The following is a 22,318-nucleotide window of genomic DNA, read 5'->3' on the forward strand; positions in this document are numbered from 1 at the left end:
AGAAGTATAAGAGCCAGGAAACAGGAAAGTCAACAAAGAAAAAAATAGAAGGAATACAAGATGCGAGAGAAGGAAGAATCTAGTTGAGCAGCAAACCAAGAGAGCAACAATGCCAGATAGTAGATTAGAGATAAGAGGGCTCTGGGAGAAAGAAATCCAAGGAGAAATTGATAGATTTAAAGAAAAAGAAGGGAGTTAGAGAACGGACTACTGGTAAATATATAGAAAATTAAGCAAATGATGAAATAAAATTCAAAGGAAAACAAAAACTTGTACAAGCAATAACATATACGGGCTCCATGCTGACAGCACGGAGCCTGCTTGGGATGGGATTCTTTCTCCCTCTCGCTCTCTGCCTCTCTCTCTCTAAAATAAATAAATAAAACTTTAAAAAGAAAAAAAGCGGGCAGCTGGGTGGCTCAGTCAGTTAAGCATCTGACTCTTAATTTTGGCTCAGGTCATGATCTCACAGTTTGTGAGATTGAGCCCCACGTCAGGCTCTGCTGCTGACAGCACAGAGCCTACTTGGGATTCTCTCTCTTCCTCTCTCTGCCCCTCCCCTGCTCGTGCACACTCTCTCTCAAAATAAATAAACATTTAAGAAAAAAAGAGAAATGACATAATATAGCATGTTACATGGCCAGGCGGTGAGTGACATTTATGCAATCAGAATTCAAATAATAAATACTGTTCTATGTATAATTTATGATATACCTATATTGGTAAGATGACAGAAAAGTGTACTTACATGCATACATTTATATACTTCTCTATATGTAATATGTACATATACTGGGGGGGGGCAGTATGGTGGTATATTATATACACATACTTAGGTACTACATGCATATACACACATATACACACACAAAAGAGGGTGGTATAAAATAGTTAAATCCTTGCCTCCCATTTTGGGAAGTCAGTACAGAAGGCCTAAAATGGAAAACTAAAAAGAAACAGTATACATGGTATTTAGAGATCTAGAAATATGTTTTAGGGGCGCCTGGGTGGTACAGTCAGTTAAGCGTCTGACTCTTGATTTTGGTTTAGGCCATGATCTCACAGTTGGTGGGTTCAAGCCTCATGCCGGGCTCTGCACTGTCTGTGCAGAGCCTGCTTGGAATTCTCTCTCTCTGCCCCTCCCCAACTCGTGCTCTCTCTTTCAGAATAAATTAAACAAATAAATAAAAGAAAAAAGAAAAAAAATTTTTTAAGAAGCAGCTAAAATAATTGAAAGTGATTGCTTCTAGCGAGTGGCAAATGGGGTGTGGACAGGGGAGCTGGTATTTTTCATAAACCTTATTAAAAAACCTTATACTCTACTATCAAGGTGGGAGATGAAGAAAACCTGAAATAAGGCAGTGATAGGAATCTACTGAAAAGATTCAAGAGCTATTAAGAAGTATAATCATCATTACTTACTGGAGAAATAGAAATAGTCTACCTTAAGTTCCCTGAGTAAATAATAGCAATCATTAGCTGAGAAAAAGAAAAGTAGGAGGAGTTACTGATCTGAGAGGCCCAGGAGAGAGGGAAGATAATGAGTTTAGTTTTACGTAAGTCTAATTTGAGGTGCCTTTGGGTATGTATGTGCAGGTGTTTGTTAACATGGAGCTTTATAATGGAAAGTAAAAGAACCATTAGTAAAACTGATGGTTAGAGATGACAACTGATGTTTAAAAACTGCTGATTATCAGAAAGCCTTGAAAGAGAATACTATTAGAAACAAGGAGAGGTCTCAAATCCATAACCTAAGTTCCTACCTTAAGAAAATAGAGGAAGAGCAAAATGAACCCAAAGCAAGCAGAAGGAAGGACATAATAAAGACTGGTTATCAATGAAATTTAAAACAGGAACACTATATAGAAGAATCAATGAAACAAAAAGCTGATTCTCTGAGGGTAAAAAAAATCAATAAAATTGATTAACCTCTACTAAGACAGAAAAAAGTAAAAATAGAGAGAAAACACAAATCACCAATATAAGGAATGAACAGGGCAGATCACTACAGGTCCCGCAGCCATTAAAAGTATCAAGAGGAAATGCTAAGAATAACTATTCTTAAAACTCAAAACTTAGAGAATTGTACCAATTCCTAGAAAACCACAAATTATGAAAATGCAGCCAAGATACTCTGAAGCATATTCCTATAAGCATTATAGAAATTGAGTCTGTAATTAAAAAGCTCCCCAAAACGAAATACCCAGGCCCATATACAGTTTCACTGGAGAATTCTACCAAATACTTAAAGAGAATCAATGCCAGTTCTTCACAAATTCTTCTAAAAAAGAGGCCACTATTAACCTAATAACAAACCAAGAAATGATAGTATAAAAAAGAGAAACTATAGACCAATATCTGTCATGAACATTTAAAAATCTCTCACTTAAAAACTTCTAGAAAATTCTAGCAAACTGAATTCAACACTGTATAAAAGAAACTATAAACCATGACCAAGTAGAAGTTATTCCACAAATTCAAGGCTGACTCAACATTAAAAAAGGTATCAATGTAATCCACCATAATAACTAATTAAAGAAGAAAAAACATATGATTATATCAATTGATGCAGAAAAGACATTTGACAAAATCCACTACGTATTCATGGTAAAAATTCTCAGCAAGTCAGGAACAGAGCAGAATTACCTAAACTTGATAAAGAGCATCTACAAAAAAACCCTACAGCTAACATCATACTTAAAGCAAAAGACTGAAGGCTTTCTGTGCAAACTCAGGAACAAGACAAAGATGTCTGCTCTCATCACTTTTATTTAACATAGTGCAGGAAGTTCTAGCCAGTGCAATGTGAGGAAAAGAAATAAATGGCATACGGATTGGAAAGGAAGAAGTAAAACTATCCCTATTTGCAGATGATAGAACTACCTCTGTAGAAAATCCCAAGGAATCAAAAACAAAACAAACAAAAATTCCTAGATCCAAGAAGTGAGTTCAGCAAGCCTACATACAAGATCAACACATAAAAATGAATTGCATTTTTATGTACTAGCAATGAACATGTGGAAACCAAAATTTAAAACATAATACCATTTGTAATCACTATAAATAAAATGAAACAGTTAAGTATAAATCTAACAAAACCAAAATGTACATAATGTGGGTGCTGAAAATTACAAAATCATATGAAGGAAATAAAAGGAAATCTAAATAAATGTTGGGTCATGCCATGTTTTCATGGATGGGAAGATTCAACAAAGTAGAGATGTCAATTCTTCCCTAAACCGATCTATAGGTTTCATGTAATTCCTATCAAATCTCAGCAAATTTTTGTGAGAGGGAAAAGGAAATAAAGTAGCCAAAACAATCTTGACAGGAAAAAAAATAACATGGGAGGACTCACTCTACCAGATATTAAGGCTTACTATACAGCAACAGTAATAAAGACAGTGTGATATTAGTGGAGGAAAACACATATAGGTCCATGGGGTAGAGAGCCCAGAAAAAGAACCACACAAATATGCCAAAGTGATATTTGCCAAAGTGTAAAAGCATTTCAATTGAGGAAGGATAGTCTTTTCAACAAATGGTGCCACAGCAACCAGGATATCTGTAGGCATAAAAAGGAAAAAAAAAACCCTTGATCTAAACCTCACATCTTATAGAAATATTAACTCAAAGTGGATCATGGCCTTAAAGGGAAAATGTAAAACAATAAAACTTGTAGGAAAAAAAGAGGGGGGGGGGATTTTGGGGATACAGTACTCAGCAAAAAGTTCTTAGATTTGGCACCAAAAGCATAATCCATAAAAAAATGGAGAAACTACACTTCCTCAAAATTAAAAATTTTTGTCCTGTGAACAGCTCTATTAAAAGGAATAGACAAATGAAGACTAGGATAAAACATCTTCAAACCACATAAGCCAACAAAGGACTAGTATATACCCTAGAATATATAATAAACTCTCAGAACATTAAAACAAATAAACCAATTAGTAAATGGACAAAAGAAGAGACATTCCACCAAAGATGATATACTGACAGCAATATAATAAGCATATAAAAAGATGTTCAACATCATTAGCCACCAGAGAAATGAAATTAAAACTGCAATGATATTGCTACACATCTATCAGAATGGTCAAAAGGGAAAAAACAGTGAAAATGCCAAATGCCATTGAGGACACAGACAAATTAGATCTATCATACATCACTGGTGGACATGGAAAATGGTACATCTACTCTGGAAAAAAAAAAGTGTAGCAGCTTCTCATAAAACTAAACATGCAACTACCATATGACCAGCAATTGCACTCTTGGACATGTATCCTAGAGAAATGAAAACTGCTGTTCATACAAGAAATCTGCACATAAATATTCACAGAAGCTTTATTCATGAGTAGCCAAAAACTAGAAACATCCCAGATGTCCTACAACCAGTAAATGTATACATAAACTGTGATGCATACATACTAGGAAAACTGGCATATTAGTCAGCAACAAAAAGGATAAAACCACTGATATACGTAATTTAGATCAATGTCAGAGGAATTACGTTGAGCAAAAAAAGAAAGCCACATGGTTATATGCTGTATGATTCCATTTATACAATATCTTGAAATGATAAAATTTTAGAAATGGAGAATAAATTAGTGGTTTCCAGGAATTAGGATCTGGGTTAGAGGAGTGGGATGGAGGTGGTTCTGGCAATAAAAGGGGAATATGAGTAATTCTTATGGTAATGTAACTGTTCTGAATTTTGACTATGGTAATGGATATACAAACCTACACATGTGAGAAAACTGTATACAGCTGAACACACACAAACACAATACAAGTAAAACCAGGAAAATCTGAACAAGACAGATTATACCAATGTCAATATCCTGCTTGTGATACTGTTCTACAGTTTTATAAGATGTTACCAGTGGGGAAAACTAGATAAAGAATAAACTGGACCATGGGGTGCCTGGGTGGCTCAGTCGGTGAAGCATCTGACTCTTGATTTTGGCTCAGGATATGATCTCATGTTTCGTGGGATTGAGTCCTGCATTGTAAGCCTGCTTGGGATTCTCTCTCTCCCTCTGCCCCTCCCGTACTAGCTTGCTCGGTCTGTCTCTCTCAAAATAAATAAATAAACTTAAAAAAAAGAATAGGACCTCTCTATTATTTCTTCAGGACCTCTCTATTATTTCTTACTAGTGCATGTGAATGTACAATTAACTAAATAAAAATTTCAGTGATGAAGACTAACACAAATAAGGATTAGATTCTCAACCTCTTTTACTGGAAGTGCCTGCTCAATAGGCACATAATACAACTATTTATATGAGGCAACAGTTTTAACAAATCTGTTCTGACTACTTAATATGGTTGGCCATCTTTTTAGCCTTCAATATGGTTTCCCTCATTGTTGCATGCCTGTTAAGCTAAAGCCATATTTTAGGTTCTCGTTACTGCACTTGATCTTAGCCAAAAGTCCAAGAAGCGATAGGTTCTGGTTACTGTAGAACATACCTCTGTATTAGGTTAGTCTGCTGTTTAAAAGCAATCTTGAAATTTCGGGAGGGTAATATAATTAAGGCTTATTTCTCATTCAGATAAGGGAAGAGAGAGATAGGAAGGGGGCAAGGAAAGAAGAGAGAGAGAGAGAACACTGTCCTATTTGTCTTAGCTACTTTTTTGAGAGAGAGAGAGAGAGAGAGAGAGAGAGAGAGAGAAAGAGAATGAATCCCAAGCAGAATCCCATGGGGCTCAATCTCACGACCATGAGATCATGACTTGAGCTGAAATCAAGAGTCAGACGCTTAACTAAGTGAGCCACCCAGGTTCCCTGTCTTAGCTAATTTTAAGAAGATTCCCAGTTTATTAAAACTGAAGGAACACTCAGAATAAATATACCTGAATTCTTAGTACTAACTATGGTCTGATGGGAAGAAGAGTATTTCTAGATGATGAGCAAAGCTCTCATCTCTGCCATGGGAATGTTCATCCTGGTCTTGCTACTGATACATTCAAGTGGTACTCTCTGCTTGTGTATAGCACTACGCTTCATACAAAATTAATAAAATATACATTTCAAGGAAAGGTATAAAAAGAAAAAATGGTGAAGGTATCCTGAAATCTTCGAGGCGACATGGCGGAAACAAGGTAGTAGAATTATTACATTACATCCTAAGTGGTCCTCAGACAGTCATCCTATTGAAATATCATTCACTCTTCAAGTCTCATTTCAATTCTACCTCTTCCAGGAAATCAACTAAACATGTTTCTCTTTCTTTGCTGCCCCCACTCCACACTGTGAACCTGTTCAAGGCAGTGTAGCACTGATGTTTATACATCCTACACCGATTGACAGTGCCATGGCCCACAGTAGGTGTTTTGTATGTAGAGTCACAAATATGTAGTTTTGACTTGCATCTAAAAGAACACATTCCGGGACGCCTGGGTGGCTCGGTCGGTTAGTGTCCGACTTCGGCTCAGGTCACGATCTCGCGGTCTGTGAGTTCGAGCCCCTCGTCGGGCTCTGGGCTGATGGCTCAGAGCCTGGAGGCTGCTTCCGATTCTGTGTCTCCCTCTCTCTCTGCCCCTCCCCCGTTCATGCTCTGTCTCTCTCTGTCTCAAAAATAAATAAAAAACATTAAAAAAATTAAAAAAAATAAAAGAACACATTCCAATTATACAGTACTTCAGTTTTCAAAATGCCTATACATATCACCTTATTTGAGTCCCACAATATCCTAAGATGGAGAGAATGAAAAACTCAAGAAGGTAAGGTTCAGTAGCTTCCCAAAGGCCAAAGCTGATGAAAAACGATACCAGGATTCTTATCTTCAGACTCCCATCTACAAGTGCTTTTTCTATTACAGTGTGCCTGTTTATCAAATGCTGTGAAGACCTCAAAGAAAAAGTACAATGCTGAGCTAATAACTGGCACAACAGCATAATGCTATTTGTTGTCCCTTCAAATACTGAAGGGCTCAAAATAAGGCAGGTCTATCTGAACCCCATCTGGGTAGGTATCATTGCTGAAATACTATCAGGCCATTTTATCTATGAGGTGGCCATAGAGCATGGGCACAAAAACACCATTACAGCAAGACTCCAGCATATTTACAGTTTTTAGTCACTACCAGGAAGAAAATTGCTTTGGAGAAAAATCTGTATATCTCACAAACAATATAAATCCTATTTGGGAGTGATTTAAATCATGCTACATATAATTCATCTGAGGAGGCTCTCCAGCTTGAAGAAATTCACTTGGGCACAAAATGTACATAAGGAGGATTAGGGAGAAATCTAATTCTGCAGATGCACTGAGTGTGTTTCAAATCTGGATTTACATATAGAAAAGGAATTTTAGAAGTGGAGCTCTGAGAATGTTAACCATCATGCACTACTTCCTAACAGGAGCTGAAGACTTCATCATTTTTAACCTTCATACCCTAATCTAACCTATAAGAGATTCTTTAGAATCAAGGAACAATGATGTGACAATAAACCTATTTTGTCTGTAAAGGGGAGCAGAGATGAGGAGGCAGCTCATTAAACAATGGAAAGACATTAAAATACCTTTCAGTTAGCTGCAGTGGGAAGAAGCATGTGAGTACCTGTCCCTGCTGAGCTTAAGAGACCCTTAAAGTGAGTCTGCATTGTTGCCACATCTCTGGCAGATCAAGAATGTTTGCTTCTCAAGTATCTGAAGTGGAACATTATACTCCAGAACACAATAGATGACTTCATTGATCAACCAATGTCACCAAGATTTCCCAAAGAATTTAATAAAAAGAGGAGGTAAAAGAAACCACCTTAATCAGTAAATCAGATTCTATTTGAGAATATGAAAGAGGAAGAAGACACTTCATTTGGAATTCAAAGACATCTTTTGGCATCTCAGCATTTGATGCTCTTCAGATTTAAGAGGGATGAAAATTAATTAATATAAATATTTTTAGAGCATTTATATGGACCGAGCTTCTTTTTTTATTTTTATTTTTTTCTTTTAGAGAGAGAGCAAGCAAGCGGGGGAAAGGGGCAGCAGGAGAGGGAGGGAGAATCTTAAGCAGGCTCCATGAGTTCAGTGCAGAGCCTGACACGGGGCTCGATCTCATGACCCTGGGATCATGACCTGAGCTCTAATCAAGGGTTGGACGCTAGGAGTGCCTGGGTGGCTCAGTTGGTTGGGCACACGACTTCGGCTCAGGTCATGATCTCATGGTCCTTGAGTTCGAGCCCCGCGTTGGGCTCTGTGCTGACAGCTCGGAGCCTGGAGCCTGTTTCGGATTCTGTGTCTCCCTGTCTCTCTGACCCTCCCCCATTCATGCTCTGTCCCTCTCTGTCTCAAAAATAAATAAATGTTAAAAAAATTAAAAAAAAAAAACGAGTTGGATGCTCAACTGACTGAACCACCCAGGCACCCTTTGGACCAAGCTTCTTAAAAAAAAATACAGCACGGTGGCCATAGTTAATAATACTGTAGTACATATTTGAAAGTTGCTAAGAAAGATATTAAAAGTTGTCAACACAAGATTCCTGTGATGAGAAAAAAAAAAACCTTTTTGTAACTATGTAAGGTGACAGATGTTAACCAGACTTATTGTGGTGATCATTTAACACAATGTACACAAATCTTGAATCATTGCATTGTACACCTGAAAATACCATAATGCTATATGTCAAATATGCCTCAATTTTTAAAAAAGCGATTAAAAAATACCCACCCCTGGGGCACCTGAGTGGCTCAATCGGTTGAGTGTCTGACTTCGGCTCAGGTTCTCGCAGTTCATGGGCTCAAGCCCTGCATCGGGCTCTCTGCTGTCAACACAGAACATGCTTCAGATCCTCTGTCCCCCTCTCTCTCTGCCCCTCCCCAGCTGGTTCTCTCTCTCTCTCAAAATAAATTTTAAAAAATGTAAATAAATAAATAATACCCAACCCTGAAAAATCTAATTTAGAATAATCCCCTCAACCAATAAATATTAACATTGGGTAAAAATGAATTATGATTGTGACATATCACAAAAAGCTGCTTCTCTGAAATGATCCTGAAGGCATTTTATACAAGAGTTAGTCATGCCACACTAAACAACTTAGAATGCTTTACATCAAAAAAGAAAAAATGAGGTGATCACAGACCAATACTAATGGGACTATATTTTGGAAACATCACAAAATTCCTGTAGCATTTTTAGTTACTTCAAGGATTCTTCTCTCTCTGCCCTAAATAGCAGCCAAAATGTTGTGAGCTGCTATTAAATAATCATGGGGTTGTAACCCATAAGAGACTGCAAAGATTATGGATGAAATATATTTTAATCGTGATGCTTTAGGACACCTCAATAAAAAAGCAAAATACCATGAAAATATTCAAGGAACTTTTACTTTTTTTAATGTTTATTTATTTCTGAGACAGAGAGAGACAGAGCATGAGTGGGGGAGGGGAAGAGAGAGGGGGAGACACAGAATCTGAAGCAGGCTCCAGGCTCTGAGCTGTCAGCACAGAGCCCACAATGCGGGGCTCAAACTCACAAACCGTGAGATCAAGACCTGAGCTGAAGTCAGTCGCTCAACCGATTGAGCCACCCAGGCGCCCCTGAAGGAACTTTTAAATAATGGTAAGTAGATGATTTACACTGCACATTCCTTTATTGTGGCACATGATATTAATATTATAGACACAACAATGGTTTGGTATACGAAGAAACAAAAAAATGCTTGTCCTTCACCCCTATCTCCCCCCTCTCTCAGAGAATAGCTCAACATATTTAAAATGAATAACAAATTAGCTCAGATTGATTGTCAACTCCGTCATAAGTGGTCCCCAAAGAGCTGGAGTTGCTGCAGTTTCGGTGACTCAGAAGACAGATGTGTGACTGCAGCACCACCATCCAGCAAACCTTGAAATAATGCTGTAAATTTTTACAGAAAGAGATAAGAATGGAAAGTGGTATTGGACTATCATTACTATTAACTCTCAATTATCTATACTAATCAGGAGGAAGAGGCAGAGATAATGTTAAACAATGGATGAATATCAAATTGGAGAACTGGTCAATATCAGCACATGTTCAGACATCCCCTAATTCAATACTTTTGTACTTATCTCTGACCACTTTCTAGCTCAATCCCATAAATTGGTTCCATGTATGCTAGAGAAAGAAAGGGGCCTGCTTCTCTATAACTCACTCATCAATAATGAAAAGTTGACTGGACAGTATAATACTTTAATATATTTGAATTTTGATGTATGATTTCTTTTTTTAAATGTTTATTTATTTTTGAGAGAGACAGAGTGCAAGCAGGGGAGGGAAAGAGAGAGGAGGCCAGAGGATCAAAAGTGGGGTCTGTGCTGACAGCAGCAAGCTCGATGTGGCATTTGAATTCATAAGCTGTGAGATCATGACCTGAGCCAAAGTTGGATGCTCAACCAACTGAGCTACCCAGGTACCTCAAAAGTGTGATGTATGATTTCCAAGTCACTTAAGGATAAACTGATTCTTAAGTTAAGCACATGATCCTATTAGCATTACAGTTGCTATGCTTTAGGGGCGCCTGGGTGGCTCAGTCGGTTAAGCGTCTGACTTCAGCTCAGGTCATGATCTCGCGGTCTGTGAGTTCAAGCCCCGCGTCAGGCTCTGTGCTGACTGCTCAGAGCCTGGAGCCTGTTTCGGATTCTGTGTCTCCCTCTCTCTCCGACCCTCCCTCATTCATGCTCTGTCTCTCTCTGTCTCAAAAATAAATAAACGTTAAAATTAAAAAAAATTTTTTTAAATAAGAAAAATTTTATACCAATGTTAAGGATATTAAATCATAAAAACATTTCCCAGAAACCTTTTAAAACACAGATTTTGACATTAAAGCCATTTTAAAAAACTATACACTTAGAGATTTTTCTTTAGTAAAAAATATATTATTTTTATTGTGAAAATAACGTATTAATTTTTCTATAACTATTATTCGGATGTGAATACATGGACTCATTGAAAAGTTTAACCTTAAACTTCTCAGTCCACAGTCCTGATCAGCAGATGTGATCTCATTAACTATTAAAAAGCAAAATAGACCATCACCAACAAAAATCACCTCTTAACATAATTGAACCCTGCCACTCTCCATTACTTGATCATGTAATTTCCTGATATGAAAAGGAAAGGTTCCTTGGGTGGGAACAGCAAAAAGGAGCTCACAGTATCAAGAATTACCAGGCTTTTCCCCCATCTTCATCATGGCCTCCATTGTCTCAGTTGAGAATCTCATTTTGTCTCCATTTCAATTGCATTTTAAGCAAATAAGTAACTCCCAGTTACTATCCATAACTATCTTATTCTTACTCTTTTTATCCTGTGTTGACTGAGAAATTTACCCAGAAATTAGAACAAAATGTCCCACACAAAGTACTACCATTATCATATTTTGAAAACCCTTGTCCTCTACTGTTAGGTAACATGTTTGTTTTTACATCCAGTGATGCCTATATTAAAATTGTTTTGAGAGCATACCAGTAGAAAGAACATTGTTCTGATAATCAGGAAATTTGGATTCTGGTCCTAGCTTTGCCAGTAATTAGCTGTGTGTTCTCAGGGAAGTCTTTTAAACTCTCTGGGCCACAGTTTCTTCATTTATATAAAGTCCCCTGCAGTGCTAACAAACTTAAGTTTATTAGTAGGAAAACATTGGCCTTGATATTTTACTTCTGACAAAGATCTGAGCCAGGAGAAAAAAAATTGACTATAATCTTTCTTTACAGCCCCATTTACATTCTGACAACCCCCGCCCCAATTCCACTCAAGAAGAACTGTTCATTGTAGGAATACAGACAGGAGGACAACTGAGTCAGACTGCATAATCTCATTCCTCAGTGTTTTCCAGTCACCAACATTCTCCCACATATCAGCCATTCTTACAACTTCTCTAAGGTGAGTGGTTTTCAATGATAATCTACCTGGAACTGCCTTTCCTAGACCCAATTTAACAACTACTTCTCGTCTTTCTCCTTCTCTCTCTCCCCTATACACAGTTATCTCTGATAACCAGTTCTGCCAGTGTCTTTTACTGACCACCAACCTGGGCCAGGCACTGCTCAAGGAAAGTTCAACATTGCTTCTTTTAATCCTTACAAAAACTCTGAAAGGTAAATATTATCTGTCACGTTTAAAATGAAGATACAGGGGTGCCTGGATGGCTCAGTCGGTTAAGTGACTGACTCTTGATTTCGGCTCAGGTCATGATTTCACGGTTCGTGAGTTCGAGCCCCGCATCGGGCTCTGTGCTGACAGTGCAGAGCCTGCTTGGGATTCTCTGTCTCCCTCTCTCTCTCTTCCCCTCCCTTGCACACACACACTCTCTCTCTCTCTCTCAAAAATAAACAAACCTTGAAAAAAGTAAAAATAAAAATTAGTAAAATGAGGATACAGACTCAGAAATTAAGCAACAGTTAAGGTCACAAAACTATTAAGTGGTAATGCCTTAACTTGAACCCATATCTATCAGACTCAGAAACATCTACCCATCAGGTAATTAATACTAAAGCAATATAGAATTTAACATCCCTATGATGATTCAAAAGAGTTTGGAAAAGGATAGAACATTTCTTCTTCTGAGAGAAGGAAGTAAAGGTGAATGATGATATAGGCAGGTCTGAAAGGGGGGAAAGATGAAGAAGTTCATGGTTGATGAATTCTATTAATGAAGAGAATGAGGAATCTAGAAATAAAATAATACAAATGAGAAAACTTGTATTATTTTCATACTACATCTTTAAAAAGAGTAACAACTCTGATTGCCTAACTAGCCCCTATTTATCTCAATTACTAAAGCCTCATTATAGTCCATATTTAGGCAAAAGTCTATAAAAATTATTTCCTTCCCATGTTTTTATTTTAAATCTATAGAAAGTCAAGAGAATAGTAAAAATCACAAACTTGTATATCCTTTATGTAGATTAACCCACTGTTACCATTTTGCCTAAAATTGTTCAATCTCCTTCTCTTCACAAGATTTTGAACAACTTGAAAGCTACAGATAGGACTTCTTTAAATAATGTAGCATACAGCTTCTAAGAATAAAATATTTTCCTACACAACCACAACAACACATGAAAAAAAATTAAAATTTCATTAATATCAATTAATATATAGTTCATATTCAGTTTCCCCAATTATTCTAAATAACATCTTCTTGAGAAAACATAGGTGAAAAGCTCCTTGGCACCAGTCTTGGCAATGACTTTTTGGGTCTGACTCCAAAAGCAAAGGTAACAAAATCAAAATTAAACAAATGGGACTACATCAAACTAAAAAACTTCTGCACAGCAAAGGAAACCATTAACAGAATGAAAACACAACCTACCAAATGGAAGAAGATATTTGCAAATGATATATCCAATAAGGAGTTAATATCCAAAGTACATAAAGAACTTATACAACTCAATACCAGAAACACAAATAATCCAATTTAAAAAGGGCAGAAGACATGAATAGACATTTTTCCAAAGAAGCCACAAAGATGGCCAACAGACACATGCAAAGATGCTCAGCATAACTCATCATCAGGGAAATGCAAATCAAAGCCACAATGAAGTATCACCTCATACCTGTCAGAATGCCTATTATCAAAAAGATAAGAAATAACAAGCGTTGGTGAGGATGTGGGAAAAACTAGGACCCTTATGAACTATCGGTGGGGAAGTAAACTGGTGTAGTCACTATGAAAACCAATACGGAGTTTCTTCAAAAATTAAAAATAGAACTACCAATGATCCAGCAATTACAGTACTACGTATTTATCTGAAGAAAATGAGAATATTAATTTGAAAAGATTTATACACCCTTATGTTAATTGCAGAATTATTTATAATAGCCAAGATTTGGCTACAATCTAACTGTCCATTGCTGGATGAATGGACAAAGATTTGGTATACAGAGGTGGGTGGGGGGATGGGTGAAATAGGTGAAGGGGATTAAGAGTACACTTATTGTGATGAGCACTGAGTAATGTATAGAAACTGTTGAATCAGTATATTGCATACCTGAAACTAATAAAACACTGCTAATTATACTGGAGTTAAAATTTAAAAAAAGAAGAAGATTTGGGGGGTGTCTGGGTGGCTTAGTGGGTTAAGCGTCTGACTTCAGCTCAGTGATGATCTCACCACTTGTGAGTTCGAGCCCCACGTTGTGCTCTCTGCTGACAGCTCAGAGCCTGGAGCCTGCTTCAGATTCTCTCTCTCCCTCTCTCTCTGCCCCTCCCCTGTTTGTACTCTCTCAAAAACAAATAAACGTTAGAAAAATTTAAAAAAAAAAGAAAAAGAAGATTTGGTATACATACACACACACATACACAGACACAATGGGATACTACTCACCCATAAAAACATGAAATCTTGCCATTTGTGACAACATGGATGGAACTAGAGGGTATTATGCTACGTGAAATAAGTCAGACAAAGACAAACACCGTATGATTTCACTTATATGTGGAATCTAAAAGACAAAACAAATGAACAAACAAAACAAAACAAAACTCATAAATACAGAACACAGCATGGTGGTTGCTAGAGGGGAAAAGATGAAATGGGTGAAGAGGGTCAAGAGGTACAAACTTCAGTTATAAAATAAATAAGTCATGGGGAGGTCATGTACAGCATGGTGACTATAGTCAGTAATACTATAGTGCATACTTGCAAGTTGCCAAGATAGTAAATAACTAGAAGTTCTCATCACAAGAAAAGAATTTTTTTATAATTTTGTATGGTGACAGTTGGTAACTAGACATATTATGGTAATCATTTTGCAGTGTATATAAATGTCGAATCATAATGCTGTACATCTGAAACTAACATAGTGTTATAGATCAATTAGAACTCAATGAAAAATAAAAAGAAAGGAAGGCAGGCAGTAAGAAAGTAAGGCAGGCAGGCAAGGAAAGAAATAAAGAGGGAAAATGAAAAAGAGAAAGAAAAGGAAGGAAGGGAGGGAAAGGAAAGGAAAGGAAAGGAAAGGAAAGGAAAGGAAAGGAAAGGAAAGGAAAGGAAAGTCTTCTTGGTTTTGATCCAGTATCCAATCCAAGTTAACATAGTAGACTTATTATGTTTCTTTTAAACTAAGACAATTCCCTTAGCTTGGTTTTGAATTTTGTTTCCCATGACTGACTTTTTGAAAAGTCCCAAGCCAATTATGTTTCACGATGTGCTACACATAGAGTGTCTGATTATTTTCTTGTGATTTTATTCAGTTAAACATTTTTGGTAAGAATATTACATCATCTTTCAAACTATCTCACTGGTAGAATGTCTGTTTCTTATGATTAGATTCAGATGAACCATTTTTGATAAGAATATTACATATGTGATACTGTATATTTCTTATCATGTCATATCAAGAGGCACATCATATCAAGTTATCCTGCTACTAGTGATATTAAATTTTATCAATTGATTAAAGTGGTACTTGTTTGTGGTATGTAAATTATACTTCAATAAAACTGATTTTTTCTTAAAAAAAAATAACTCAGTAACATGCAGTCTGTATTTGGTCCATTCCTTCTAGCATATTTTTTCTGCCAAGAAATGATTGACAGTTGAAATATTTATTAAATGAGGTAATGGGGCACCTGGGTGGCTCAGTCACTTAAGTGTGCAACTCTTGATTTTGGCTCAGGTCATGATCTCACAATTCATGAGATTGAGCCCCACATCTTGGGATTCTCTCTCCTTCTCCCTCTCTCTGCCCCTCCCCTGCTCGCTCACTTTCTTTCAAAACAAATAAATAAACTTATTTTAAAAATATTTTATTTTTTAATAAAATATTTTTAAAAATAAATAAATGAGGCAAGGTATTCAATTTCAGGGTAAGCTTAATAGAAGTGCTCTGTTGAAATTTTCTTAATTGTGGTTCTCTAATTCTATAATTCCTTCTATAATTATTAGCTGACATGTTTCTACAAAGACTTTTCCCTGTACCTCCCATTTTTCTCCAGAGTAGCAGAGATTTTCCCCCCTCAATGTATCATAGTAATCCACTTATTGATACTCTTTTTGATGTTCAAACCATCCTAATTTGGCCAATAGAAGCCCATTCAAGCACCATCTTGTGTTCTGATATAACCTCATTAGTTTTGAACAATCTCTTTTCTTGCATAAAAAGTTCCAAACTCACCCTGTACATTCCCTGCCTGAAACCTGAGATCAGATATTTCCCTAAGAAGCCTTGGTTATAACTTTTAATGGGAATGGTACTTTTTTTTAAGTAGGCTTGACATACACCATAGAGCCCAACATGGGGCTTGAGCTCATGACCCTGAGATCAAGACCTGAGCTGAGATCAAGAGTTTGATGTTTGACTGAGTCACCCAGGTTCCCCTAATGGAAATGGTGTTTAAAAACCAAGATTTAGGTGCTTGAGGTGCTGTTCATTGCTATTGGGGTTTGTCATTGCTTCTTCGACCTTTCTTTTTTTTTAAAGGGGGAGGAGCAGAGAAAGAGAGAGAGAGAGAGAGAGAGAGAGAGAGGCAGGCTTCGCACTGTCAGCACAGACCCAATGTGGGGCTCAATCTCACAAACTATGAGATCATGACCTGAGCCGAAATCAAGAGTCAGACGCTTAACCAACTGAGCCACCCAGGCATCCCTGCCTTTTCTATATACAGAAAAAGGGAACAGGAATTCATACTAATATTTGCAATTCAAATTTACAATACAGGGGTGCCTGGGTGGCTCAGTCGGTTAAGCATCCAGACTTTTGATTTTGGCTCAGGTCATGATCTCATGGTTTGTGGGATTGAGCCTCATGCTGAGCTCTGTGCTCTTAGCACAGAGCCTGCTTGGGATTCTCTCCCTCTCTCTCTGCCCCTCCCCCACCCACATGCACACATGTGTCTCTCTCAAAATAAACTTTAAAAAATTACAATACAAATATAAAAGGAAGAGAAAAATATCTTCTATCTCTTTTATCTTTCAATGAAAATCTTGGTTTCCATTATCATTACTATCCTCATGCCTTTTCTTTATCCTACAATATACAGGATGACAATATTATTATATTAGAATATATATAAACACAATACAGCGCATTATAATTGTGAAACTAACAATAGCCTCTTAAGAAAGTTTAAGATTTCTCTGCAGATCTTTTTATCCTTAAGATTACACCCTAGTAAGAATGTACTGTCAAGAACACACGTTCAAAAATCTGAGCTGGATTATGTTATAAATTAGTTACATGGGTTTGTTTGGTTTCAATTTGTATGTATTCAATTTTAGCACTTGTCTTTCTTCCCATTCTTTTTGGCTTCTTATTTTTGAGTATTTAAACTTTTAGATAGGCCAAAAACCAAAACTATGTCAAAAGGTATACTTGGAGAAGTCCTGCTTCTTCCCTAGCTCCTCCACCTCATTCCTATACACCCCCTAATTTCATGAGTTTCTAGTTTATTCTTCACACACTTATTCTTTAGTGTTCCATTTTATAAAAACAAGCAATTAGACTTCTTGAGAGTTAATGTATACATTCCGTCAGTTAAGCAATACCCCTATAACCAAACTCTCATTTGAGTGTGGTCATGGTGCACAAAAGCTGACTTGCATCACGTTTTCTACTTGTAATAATGGATACCTTCATGTACAAATAAACTCCCACCTGAATTCTCATTAATCCACTGTAGAGAGTCCATATGAGCATTCAGAATTTTGCAGATCTGCTGGAGCTAAAAACACACACAGAAGCTTTAGATTATGATTATTCAGATACGGTAAGTAAAACAAACATAAAAAATTGAAATTAGGAAGTAACTTTTCATTTCTTTTGGTAAGAAATGGACTGAAGATATATAAAATATTAATGACTTTTTGCTCTTTCATATTTGTAATGTTCATTACATCTTCATATTACTTCAATCTAACAATTTTGTAACTGTCAAGAAAGATGCCTATAATTCAATAAGACTATGACATAAAAATAAGTAAAAAACATTAACAGACATTTCACAAGACAAGAAATTCATATAAAACTTAAAATGTTACTTTTTTCAAACAAATAAGCAGCTTTTTATTGAGGTACAATTGACAAATAACATTTTATTACTTTCAGGTGCATAATATAATGATTTGATATTTATATATATTGTGAAATGATCACCACAATATCTCTTGCTAACATCCATCACCATATGTGGTTAAACACATTTTTTCTTGTGATATTAACATTCAAGATATAATTGCTTAGCAATTTTCAAATATGCAACACAGCATTATTAACTATAGTTACCATGCTGTATACATTACATCCCCATAACTTATTTTATACCTGGAAATTTGTACCTTTTGACCACCTTCACCCATTTCACCCACTGCCTACTCCTTGCCTCTGGCAACCACCAATCTGTTCTCTGTATCTATGAGCTCATTTTTTTTGGTGCCGGTGTTTTTCAATTCTACACTTAAGTGAGATCATTCGGTATTTGTCTTTCTTGGTCTCACTTATGTCACTTAGCATAATGCCCTTGAGATCCATCATATTGTTTAAATAGCAAGATCTCCAAGTCAGCAATTTTTAATAAATGGTAATACTCAGTTGTCAAGTGTATGGAGAAAACAGGTACATTCCTATATAGCCTATAGTAATAAAAACTGACCCAACCTTTCAAAATGTAAATTTTTACAATATATATCAACAATCTTAAAATATTCATATCTTATTCTACTTCTAGGAACCTATCCAGAGGAAATAATCAAATCTACACATAACTGGTCATTATAGAACAATTTTATAATGGCAAAAATTTGGAAACAATATCTCCACCAATTTAAAAAAGCAATCCAATATATTATGGTAAAGTCACCTCTAATGAAATATTATAGTCATTAATATTTTCAAAGATTTCCAAAGTTTTCAAAGAATGCTTAAAATTTTGAGAAAAACACCATGAAAGAATATTAAATACAAAACTCTATATATGTTTGCTTCCAATGCTGTTCAAAACAAAAGGAGAATTTTTACCAGCACAGCAAAAAGACTTGGAAAAAACATACCAATGTATTCACAGGGTACTGGTAATATAGGTGATTTAATTTTCTTTATAGATTTCCACATTTTCCAACCCTAACAACACATTGAATAAGTATATGTATTAAGTTTGTAATGAGACACACTAGACATTTAAATTTTTAAAAATATTTTTATGACTATTGTAGTAAAGTCCAGGATATAATAGGAAGAAATGAAAATGTTACACTTAAAAGAACAGTATTCTGTGAAAGTAGCAAATTTAGTGTGTTTTAACATAACAAATAGAAATACAACTTGTACTAGGAACAATGAATTTTTTAAATTTTTTAACATTTATTTATTATTGAGAGACAGAGAGAGGAAGAGCATGAGCATGGCAGGGGCAGAGAGAGGAGGAGACACAGAATCAGAAGCAGGCTCCAGGCTCTGAGCTGTCAGCACAAACCTGACGCGGAGCTTGAACTCACAAACCAAGAGATCATGACCTGAGCCGACCAACTAAACCACCCAGGCACCACAATGAGATTTTTTAAAATGTTTGTTTATTTTTGAAAGAGTGCATGTGGGGGAGGGTGAGTGAGAGGGGTATGAAGGATCTGAAGTGGGCTCTGTGCCAACAGCAGGGATCCTAAGGTGGGGCTTGAACTCACAAGTGGCAAGATCATGACCTGAGCCGAAGTCGGCTACTCAACCTACTGAGTCACCCGGGAAAAACGAGTTTTTGTAAGACAATGTGACTGAATACCATTTGCCGAAATACGGATTTACTTAATAAAAATTTCAGGTATTAGGTTTTCCCTCCCATCCCCAACCCCCCAAAAAGTAAAAACAAAGGTAAATCCCATCATTGTGAATATTGTTAAATATCGTTGCTATCTTTCTACCCTGGTGTATGGCCCACGGTAAAGGAGCTCTGTTGATCTAGTTAATAAATTATCTGCAAGAATGTTATTGTTCAGCAAATGTTTTCTCTGCTTCTTGTCCAATGATCTATGCTATCTGAGAAAAGAGATGAATTGTTGCTGATCTCTTGCTTCTTTTGTCCTACTATCAAGCAGCAATTATCTTTAATTCACTCATCTTAAATATCTCAATCACCCTTGCCAGGAAAAACAAAAACAAAAGACTCACACCATTTACTCCCTGCCACCAAAATAAAGTAAAACAAGGCTAAGTAAACAAAAAGGATAAGGATAAGATTACAGGCCCCTTTTACTTGCTCTGTTCAGAAACTTCTAGTATTTTAATTTAACACAGAGAGACTAGACAGCAGGTAGGCCTCATGAGTAAATCTGCATGTATTTGTCTATGCATAAAAATTCTTTTATAAAATAATTTTGGATTTTATAATCATAATGGTGACCTAATAGGTCATAAAAAGAAAACTTATTTTCTGTCAACTTGCGATCATCTATGTGAACACAAGGAGACGGTAGCATGGATAATCCCAGTCTAATTTGTATTTGTCTTTGTTCAATTTTAGATTCACCCAAAGTAGAGAATGGCATAATTTGTATAGTTAGAGGGTACTTCAAGATCATTTGGTCCACCCTTGACATTTTGCAAAAGAAGGAGCTAAGATCCAGAGATTAAGTGACTTAAATAAAATTCTAATGCTTTCCTAAACTATGCCATGCTGTCTCTTTATAATTAAAAAAGTTAGTAATGTGTACATAGATAAAGAACTATCTGTATGATTGGACAAAGAGCTTACTAAAGAATAATCACAATATACTGTATATCCTTTGTCCTCACCTGCCCAGATCCTGGTCCCACTCCGAATTATAATCAACAGATAGAAAGTACAATAGGAGTTCCCACAATGGAAGATTCCTCTTACCATTACTGCCATGGAGTGGGAGGGGGAAAAAGAACTTCATTTAGCTGCTATGACAATAGGGAAAGGTAGAGGAAATAAGCTCTTTAATTGGAGCACAGATAAAGGAAACAATCCTTTCTCATGGCCAAATTAATTCAAAACATCTCAATTCTCTAATTGGAGGCTCAGCTTTATTTTCCCATGCTAAAATACACTTACATTATAAGTGAAGTAGGATTCTATGAGGCAGACAGAAACGTAATGACCACATCAAACAAAAGTTCTATGGAAAAATATATTTTAAGACTCAAATGGCTGACTTATCAAACTTTTGAGATAGATCCCAGTTATAAATTAAGGATGGCCTGGATATACCTAATAAACTCAAACATATAAACTCACAATTATATGAACACATAGAAAAAGGAAGAATGAGCTAGCCAATGAGTAAGTTGACAGAAAAAGTAAGTACAGGGACATATTTAGCTGTGTGAAGAGCAGGGAGAAAACCCTGAAAATTTAGGGAGGAAAGTCATTTTTTTTTTACCCTCCTAGGAATAATCACACAAAAAAGTCATAACTTTTTCTGCTCATAAATATTTCCTGCCCCACTAACTACACCCCAAAGTTCAGATCAACAAAGGCAGGTAAGGAACACAAGAGGACAGGACAAGGTGACTAGCTAGAGGAACCCACAGAATGCTACTTTCATACTAAATCTTGCTTGTCTAAATAGATAAAGCAGTTAACGCACCCGGTCAGTGACGTCTGCAGGACTTCTGAATGTATTCAGGTTTTCAATAATGTCCTTGAGATCTTGGGCCATTCGCTTCAGCTGAGCATCTATATTTTCTGCTAATTTGTAACTGAAAAGGCAGGTAAAATAAAGAGATTAACAAGAAATGCTTTCTCTGCTACGTCTTGTTACTGACATACAAAGATGATGCTGCCAGCTGGATTTGCACCAATCCCCCCCCCTTCTAAGTAGGTCTCAGTTATGACAAATGACACATTTTTATGTAGGCAGCATTCACAACCTTATTATTACCATAGTCTAAAAAGACTCCATAGGTGAGGCCTTGTATCCATCTTGCCATTTTTATAGTCACCTATTTACTCTCTGGACAATGTTCCAGGGAGCTCTGAAGCAAAGAAACTCTTTTTAGCTCTTATAATAAACTCCTAAGACCCTTAGATACATGGGAAGTTATTTGGTGTTTACCAGTATTCAATAAGTGCTGAGAGGTCTTTAATGATTTTAAATACTAAATTCTCAAAGTAAAACCCTATATATATCCACCATTCAATAAAAGATGTTTTGAGAAATGAGATTAACAATAATTAAAGGCAGATAAACCTGTTACACATTCACAGCAAATATTAGTTGGCTAAATTCTCAAGAGTTCTACCCAAATTATTTACACACATACATACACACTTACCTAGTCAATAATATGCTTATGAATTAAAGTGGTAAGAGAGTTTTTCAATCTTAATGTGTATAAAGATTAAAGGATTCAATTAGATTTATTCATAGCTAACT

The 22,318-nt window shown here is 36.3% G+C and overlaps 1 protein-coding gene across 2 annotated transcripts in view; it reads right to left on the reverse strand.

Annotated features, from left to right (window-relative positions):
• Positions 1 to 22,318, reverse strand: part of NUP62CL (nucleoporin 62 C-terminal like) — a 79,870-nt gene that overhangs the window by 6,067 nt on the left and 51,485 nt on the right. Inside the window, exons 8-9 of one of the 2 annotated variants that reach the window (XM_047845011.1) lie at positions 21,530 to 21,641; positions 17,589 to 17,655 (exon numbers count right to left, since the gene is read on the reverse strand). In XM_047845011.1, coding sequence (XP_047700967.1) covers positions 17,589 to 17,655; positions 21,530 to 21,641 — 179 coding nt within the window. The remainder of the gene's footprint in view (positions 1 to 17,588; positions 17,656 to 21,529; positions 21,642 to 22,318) is intronic. The other variant, XM_047845012.1, reaches the window with a different exon arrangement.

This window comes from Prionailurus viverrinus, chromosome X (assembly GCF_022837055.1).
Source record: "Prionailurus viverrinus isolate Anna chromosome X, UM_Priviv_1.0, whole genome shotgun sequence".
Classification (NCBI taxonomy): domain Eukaryota; kingdom Metazoa; phylum Chordata; class Mammalia; order Carnivora; family Felidae; genus Prionailurus; species Prionailurus viverrinus.